This window comes from Schistosoma mansoni, chromosome 1 (assembly GCF_000237925.1).
Source record: "Schistosoma mansoni strain Puerto Rico chromosome 1, complete genome".
Classification (NCBI taxonomy): domain Eukaryota; kingdom Metazoa; phylum Platyhelminthes; class Trematoda; order Strigeidida; family Schistosomatidae; genus Schistosoma; species Schistosoma mansoni.
In genome coordinates, this window is record NC_031495.1 from 2,077,872 (window position 1) to 2,086,625 (window position 8,754).

Consider the following 8,754-nt stretch of genomic DNA (forward strand, 5'->3'; position numbering starts at 1 on the left):
GCAGTAAACCCAATCTATAAGAAGGGACAAAAATCCTCTCGTAACAATCTTAGAGGGATTATTTTGTCTATCATACTGTCCAAAATGATAGCCCTAGTCATCATCCAAAGCTTGACTAGGACTGGTGAACAGCGAACCGAAAAATTAGGCTAATTTCAAATGTGGATATAAATATAGAGAACAGATATTCACTCCTGACTAGGTAGTTCTGTCACAGAACTACCTATTGATTCCCAGTGAATTGTACTTCTTAGCCTTAAGGTTGCGTTCAGTTCTGTAGATCGATGAGTTTTATGGTAGTCTCTGTCATTTAAAGACATTAACGAAGTACATTATCCTTGTATAGGTTCTTTACTCGAATACGACTGGTCGAGTCACAGATTATGACGACCTATCATCGGAATCGATAACTTCAAGTGGTGGTGGTCAGTTCTGTACGCTTTCGTCACTTTTGTTTGACTTCGTCATAAAAATTCTTTTAGAGATAACGCTCTCATCGTTTAACTTTTTAGAAGATAATCTCCTACTAACGAAATCACTTATTGGCTTACAATATGGAAATGACAGTTCTTTTTGATGAAGGAGCTGACAATATGCACTTTTGACTGCCCTAAATAAGAATGCAAGAAAGTTTGCGACGTGTTTCTCACCCTCCAATTCCGAAATATTGCTTCAGGATTGATATGCGTCTGATCTGGTGGTAGGAATTCAATTAGATGAACTCGTCTACCACTTCCCTCAACCTGGAAGCCTGTCTCAGTCTTGGTGGGTTGGTATTTGAGAAAATCTCGTTATGAAAGGTCGGTTAGATCTTGCCAGTTTAGATCACCTATGGCGCAGGCAAGATATCTGTCTGCTCATTAACAGATGAGTATAATGCGTAGCAGTTTGCTCCATTCTACTTTACGGCTACGAAATATATTTAAAAATAGAGGATATTCGTTGGTCACTAATATTCTATCATGAAGTTAACTTAGCTTAAAATAATTCGTTCACCAGATACTTGGGTTTAAGCCACGTTTCAAATGTGAATGCTAACGATACTATCCGGTTACGTAGATCAAATCAGGTGAAGCTAGGTTCAAACCCGGTACTAAGTTAGCGAGAATCAAACTCCTTAATCACTAAGCCAGCTCTTCACATTGATGCCTTCAAAGCATTACCCCTATTGGCTAACATAATAGAGTTAGCAATCTGAGGTTAGATGCTGGTTACTAGGTAAGGATGACAAATCGAGTGATGAAACAGTGAATCTTTATCGACCGTGATAGTTAGGACATGTATCACACATACTCGTGGTGGACGATGAAGGAGTTGTTTAGAAGAAAGCTAGGGGTCACCAAATCAACATGACATCGGTCCATAAAAACACTAGCTGTTGAACTGAGCCATGTAGGTATGTACAGACTACCTGATTGGAGTCCATGCGATTATCTTGACCAGTGATAGGAGATATTAAGTGATATGACTACGTATTGTTCTCAATGGCTCAGTCACATTTACTCTTCGTCTTCTCGTAGATCTCAAACTCTTTAATTATCCTATAAATTTTCTAAACTCCACTGATCCACATTTTTTCCGGTTGTGTCTTCTATACCTGATCCCTTCTGTTACCACTGATACTGTTACTACATGCACTACTCTGAGATTCCCCTTGAAATTCTCATCCCACTCTACTAATGATTTTTGGGAAATTAAACCGATGTACACATGTGCCAGATTCTGGGTTGCATATGACATACTGAACAGTAAATTCACAACTAATGCAACCCCTGATCAACCACCATACCTAAATTACAATAAGTAATGTGTGGTTTACCCAACCAATCAATAGTCAAATTTTAATACATTGAAGTAGACGGTGGTTGATGTAAATTGATCGATTACTAAATGCAGTTATGCGATTCACAGCATCAATAGATTATACATCATCAACTACCTATATAAACGAATCGCCGAATTGTATGTTTGCTCCCGCCTAACATGACTTAGAAACTTTCAACGGGTTAGTAAAATTTCCAAAGGCATACAAAATTGAGTTACTGCAAGCTTAACATATTCTCGGATAAGGTTGTTAGGTTGTCTGTCAAGTTATTGTGTGTTGTTGATATTGATAACATTTTCTCTCATCTACGTTTGCTATTTCAGACATATTCTTTGCCTGAAACTTGAAAAAAAACACAACTTAAACATGGACGATCAAGTACAATGTTAATTCATAACAATATTCATTTGTTTCATAGCAACAAATGCCGTGTTGGTACTATGAAAGAGAAGAATTATATAAAACACCATCATATTATGATCAAATTGACCATGAAACAGAGACACGTCATCGTAGAGAAGGTGCCAGATTTTTGTCAGCCGTTAGTACCAAATTAAATCTTCGATATGATACATGTGCTACAGCGATTGTATTCTTCCATCGATTTTACATGTTCCATTCATTTAAGGCATTTCCACGTTATGTAGGTCTACATGTCAGGGTTTATTATTTATGAATATCCTTTTGCAGGTAACGGCTGCTTGCTGTTTAATGCTAGCTGGAAAAGTGGAAGAAACACCCAAAAAAGTTCGTGATATTGTTAAAACCGCTAGATCATTGCTATCTGATGCGGATTTTGAACAATTTGGAAATGATCCTAGGGTATGTAGTATTATTATTTGTTTTAATAATAAACTTAAATTATTCCCCTTCCCTCATTTGTCCTATTATTTGTAGGAAGAAGTAATGGCATTCGAACGAGTTCTACTAAAAACGATTAAATTTGACTTGCAAGTTTCACATCCATATTCCTATTTACTTCAATTCGCAAAAAGAATCAAAGGTCAGTGTTCGTTACTCATCCATCAGTATATGAGTATTAGCTTTCATTATTTTCCAGGGTACAGGAGTAATAAGTTAGTGTAACTCGACAGTCAAGTAAATGTTCATATATTTTTTGTGTAAAGGTTATTGATAACACTTGGCTACCAAAACTGAAGTAATTAGGGTAGGAACACAGACACACTTATTGCTATTCCTTTTTAGCTATTCTACTTAGTTTAAGTGTCTGTGCAGAGTCCTTACCTAAACTAGTGGTAGCGATTGGTTTGTTTTATTGTGCAATACCAAGAAACCCACTTCCTTGTCACCTGCGTACATGCCCTACAAGATAAAACCAACGTTTTCAACTGCCTGGTCTGATTTATCTGAATAAATTTTCATTCGAACTAGTGAATTGGCTTTTACAATCAATTAGTAAAAAAGGCTTATCCGTCACTTATTTAGACGACGATTTTTCTGAAGAGATGGTTGTCTAAGAAAGATTTTCCCCCGTTTTTCTTAATAGAAGCGCCTGAGCAGTGTATATCGAACCCGATAAGTCCAAGTTTCCTACATATATCGACATTTTTTCTAGGTGTCTCATTCTGTCGAAAATTTTATTAGATTTAGTCCATATTGAGGGACTAGATTGAGTGTTAAGTCGTGACTAGGTAATACAATTAGCCAAGTCCTTTGGATCATGGGTTGCAATCTGAAGACTTAAGTGATAAAGTTTTTTAACACAACATTAAACTACACAGTGCAACAATTTCACTAAGAATGATGTGTACGTGCGCTAACTTACTATTTCGCAATCCCGAATTCATTACTGTAAACGAGACCACTACAATTCTCTTCTTCCCTACCGTGTTAACTAGAGTAAGCCGTCCAGTTTGGTAATAGGAGCTTCGCCCCCAAATGCTCTGGTACGGCCGAGAGTGGGGAGAGTCCGCTCTCCCTCTCCAAATGCTCTCACATGGCCATGCGTATATAGTCTCTGACAGGGAAGTCCTACTCACTGCATTCTCGTGGCATTACTGTTGTTTACGAAATTGAGAGGACGAAAAGCGAATGTCCGGCGCTTTAACCGGGTTGGTGGACAAGGCGAGTCTACCTAGGGGAGTTGGAAAACCCTCATTCCAAACCAATGGTGAACATGGGCTCCAGTATCCTGAGGGAACAAATGGCGTATGAATCAATCATTGATCATCGGCTACCATGGGACTGCATCTCCTCACGATGCTCCACTGCCTTGTGGGTTAGACCTCTAGGTTGAGGGCTCGGGGTGTGGCCCCCTAAGAAAACCACCTGCTTCGGTTTGAGCACCCGGGCAGTATCACAGCCCTCTCGCAAATAAATGAAATGGAACATTCAACTGACAATTATATTCTCGTTCATACTAGAAACAAATCAATTTGCATTAATACTATTATTATTATTGTTATTATTATTATTTACCATATCGCTAATTCACCCCCTTTTATCCCCAATTTGTGTAACCTTACTTTTCAACTTATGCAGCAGCTCGCTCTTGGTGGAAAATCTGTCCTATCTAAACGATCTCCAGTCACTGTCTGGTTGAAAGTGAATGCTTCCACCGATTATGAATACTGAAGCAGTCTTTCTGAAACCACGTACGCCGTTCAAGCTGGCTTCCTTCAACGTTCGCACACTAATGCAGATCAGACAACAGATGGGGCTGGCTTTGTCTTTAGAAAGTCTTAATGTTGATGTTTGTTGTCTATCCGAGACCCGTATTTGAAACTCTAGTGAAGTACTACAAATTCGCTCTCCACCTGTCGCCTCGAAAAGCTTGTTTCACGTGCGCTTATCCGGGGACCCTGTGGCATCCTCGTCTGGTCTTGCTGGCGTTGGTGTCGCACTAAGCGCTAGAGCTGAGGCAGCACTAATCGATTGGATCCCCATTAACAGTCGGTTATGTGCTGTTAGATTAGAAAGTTCCATCAAAGTGAGAAGAAATCGGCGTGAGAAACGGTGTCTTTTCGTCATCTCCGCCTATGCCCCGACAGATTGCAGCCCGGATGCAATCAAGGATGAGTTTTACCATCAGTTAACAGTACTTCTCCAGAAAGCGCGTTCGACAGATATTGTAGTACTAGCCGGAGACTTGAATGCACAGGTCGGGCGTCTAGGCACAGAAGAGAGTTGTTTAGGTGGCCGATGGGGACTTGTTGGTCGCAGGACAGATAACGGGGACCGTTTGCTGCAACTGTGCACAGACCACAACCTGTTTCTGGCCAGCACTAACTTCCGGCATAGTCATCGCCGGTGTGCCACCTGGCGTCCTCCCTCTGCATCCCAAGCCTGGACTCAGATTGATCACATCGCGATCAGCTACCGCTGGCGTGGTTGTGTACAAGACTGCCGCTCCTTTTGGAGTACCTATCTGAAGTCTGATCATGCCCTGGTCTGCGCCAATCCTACCTTACTTTTCAGTGGCCGAAGGATTGACCGCCATCAACGGATCGATGTTGATAAGCTGGCTGCAACTTCTGTTGCAAGTATGTGTCGAGCGGAGCTAGCTTCTAGGCTAGCTACCATCCCACCGAAAAGTATAGATGAGCATTGGTTGCATCTTCACGACGCCATGAAAATGGCGAGTAAAGCCGCTTGCGGCTTCGCGAAACGTCCCGCTTACAAGCACTGGGTTTCTTCTGGCTCCTTACAACTGATGGAAGCCCGTCGGTCTACTCCGGGTGACCGTGAGTTTGACCACAAACGAAGGCTGTTACGTAATGAAACTGGGCAAAGCTTGCGTAAGGACCGAGAAGCCTGGTGGTCGGAGCGTGCTAATGAGATGGAAGCAGCAGCTGAATCTGGTAACTGCCGGAAGCTCTTCCAACTCATCCGAGCCACTGGCAGCAAGAAGTCTGGTGTGAGTGAAACAATCTGCGAGGATGACGGGATGCCAATCACTAACATCTCTCGACGTCTTGGACGATGGGCGGAATTTTTCGAAGGGCAGTTAAACTGGCCTGCTGCTCCGGCAGCATCAACCAGTTTGTCCTGCCCCCCATGGCCGGTGACGACTGATCCACCAAACGGGGTGGAAGTCCGCAAGGAACTCCAACTCTTGAAGCGCTACAAATCACCTGGCCCAGATGACTTACCTCCGGCTCTTTTTAAAGATGGTGGTGACTTTCTGACTAAGGAATTGACTGTGTTGTTTGCAAAGGTTTGGGAGCAAGAAAGTGTTCCAACATTATGGAATGAGTCAGTAGTCGTCCCTATCTTTAAAAAGGGTTCACGTTGTTCCTGTAACAACTATCGGGGGATAAGTCTACTTCCGATTGCGTCCAAACTATTGGCTTCTGTCATTCTTCGTAGGTTGTTTAAAACCTGAGAACGATTGACTCGCGAGGAGCAGGCTGGTTTTCGTTCTGGTCGAGGATGCATTGATCACATCTTCACCCTCCGCCAAATGTTAGAACACCGTTATACTTATCGCAGGCCAACAATCGTAGTGTTTCTTGATATCAGGGCGGCCTTCGATTCGTTGGACAGGACTGTTCTCTGGGATTGTCTATTGAAGAAGGGTGTGCCTGAGAAGTTCATTAACATCTTAAAGGCCCTGTATACGAACACCTCAGGCAGAGTGAGGGCATACAACCACCTTTCTCTCTTGTTCCATTCGAGCAGTGGGGTTAGGCAGGGTTGCCCAATCTCACCATTCCTCTTCAACTTTGCCATCGACGACATCCTGGAAACAGCTCTGATGGATGTAAGTAATGGCGGTATGGGTTTGCTGCCTGGAGAACGACTTCTCGACCTTACTGTGTGATAATGCCCAAGGCATGCAATCCGCACTTAATCAGTTGGCAATCAGTGTCCTCAGGTACGGCATGTGCTTTGCACTCTCCAAGTGCAAAGTACTCCTACAAGACTGGCAGGATTCTCATCCTGTACTGATCCTGTATGGTGAGCAGATTGAAGTAGTTGAGAAGTTCGTGTATCTAGGTAGCTATGTAAGTGCTGGTGGTGGTGTGAGTGATGAGATTGATGCACGTATAGTGATAGCCAGAGCGGCTTATGCCAATCTGGACCATCTTTGGCGCCTTCGTGATGTTAGTCTGTCTGTAAAAGGTCGGATCTACAACGCGTCGGTGAGAGAGTTTTGCTCTATGCTTGTGAAACCTGGCCTCTCCGAGTTGAGGATGTTAGACGACTCTCTGTGTTCGATCATTGGGGGTCCGCACCACGACTCAGCTTTTTATTCACTGAATTGTTTTCATCTAGTTATGCTTATATGTTCTGGTAACTTGGGATAATGTGCATCTGTGCTGGCTCCTATGCTTATTATGACTGACTGTGTAGTCAGTTTGAGATAAATGCTAACTTCAATATGAACGATGTTATGATTTAAATAACCTCTACTTATACTTTTTGTCCTTATTGTAGGCAATCAGGAGAAACTGAAAGAATTAGTTCAAATGTCATGGTCATTTATTAATGATAGTTTAGCAACAACACTATGTTTACAGTGGGAACCAGAAATAGTCGCATGTGCTGTTCTTTATCTAGCTACACGTATGAGTAAATTTACAATAGAAGATTGGGAAGGTCGTCAACCAGGTCAGCGTTGGTGGGAATGTTTTGTTGAAGGTATGAGTACTGAAGTAAGTTCACTTGCCACTGATGTTATTACTTCTTTTAAGCAGTTTCAGTTTTGCATACTTTTTTACTCTGGTCACAAACTGACACCCACTGAAGAACATTTGAAACGTAAAGAACCTTACATGATGAACCATTGGCTTATTGATGATATAACTTGGTTTTCGATTAATTGATAGCAGGTTATGAGTCAGTTTGAACAGGCAAGTGATATTACTCGCTCCTGTAATAATAGTGTATCACAAAATCGAATACATAAAAATGTGCCTAATTAATAAATTTCACTAATTTAAGTCATGAAGGAATACCACATAGCTATGTTACCCCTTATTTGTGACTGTTCTATAGTTTACACATAGTGCCGCTTAATATTGGGTCAGAAGTTTAAAACCAATATAGTTTGCCTAATGTTCACCATTATGGGGATCATCTGTGTTAATTGTACTAAAGTTGGCTTTGTATTTGTATAAACCAATGCTTGGATTATTATCTTTAGTGTAAATAATAATGATTGTTTAACGCAAAATCATTTCAATAGAAAAAATCAATATATCAGCACATACAAATTTCATGCAATTAATTGTCTTTATGAATTTGAATAAAGCCAGAGAGAATATGGATGCAGAATAGTATGAATTCATTATATTTTGTGGTTTCTCATCAGATGCTTACAAGATTATCAATCCTAACTATAGATATGCAAAAATAAGTCGGAGGTCATTTGGTGTTAGAATTAAAAAACATGAGGGGTGGGTGACGTAATAATTGAGTGAAGTTCGGAGACAGATAAGATAAATTGTGATAATTTTAGAGTCAGTGAACGGCTTGTACAAAATTCCTAGGATTAAAAAGCTGATAAGATAGGCTGCGTAGTAATTGAACAGGATTTGAAGAGTTTACATAATTTAAGAAAATTGAGTGAATGGAAATGTATGAGTGAAGAGGAGGAGTCAAATGTACATAAAATAAGAATTCAGTAATGGAAGAGCAATATATTTATTATTTATCAGAAGGGGTCTTGTGGAGGTTTAGTATTTTTCATAGTTGAAAGCATGAGTCAATTGAAGCTAGACCACCATGGAAAACCCGGAAACACTAGACGGCCGTTTCGTCCTATTATGGGACTCCTCAGCAGTGCGCATCCACGAACCCGCTCTCGCGAGATTCGAACCCAAGACCTACCAGTCTCGAGCCGAAGCCCTTAACCGATAGACCACTGAGCTGGCATCCAACGGTGTTAATGTCTAACTTCAACTGATCCACGAAATTGAGCAACCATTCACCAATGTCAACAGTGAGTTACTATCTCACAACAC

At 41.2% G+C, this 8,754-nt stretch overlaps 1 protein-coding gene across 1 annotated transcript in view; it reads left to right on the plus strand.

Moving 5' to 3' along the window:
- Window positions 1–2,161: 2,161 nt before the first annotated feature.
- Smp_130980 (putative cyclin k) overlaps window positions 2,162–8,754 on the plus strand; it is a gene marked incomplete at its 3' end in the record, with an annotated part of 9,485 nt that continues 2,892 nt past the window's right edge. Inside the window, exons 1-5 of the mRNA XM_018792959.1 lie at window positions 2,162–2,203; window positions 2,244–2,468; window positions 2,516–2,647; window positions 2,723–2,828; window positions 7,226–7,443. Of these exons, the coding sequence (XP_018647519.1) occupies window positions 2,192–2,203; window positions 2,244–2,468; window positions 2,516–2,647; window positions 2,723–2,828; window positions 7,226–7,443 (693 nt within the window). The 5' untranslated portion in view covers window positions 2,162–2,191. The remainder of the gene's footprint in view (window positions 2,204–2,243; window positions 2,469–2,515; window positions 2,648–2,722; window positions 2,829–7,225; window positions 7,444–8,754) is intronic.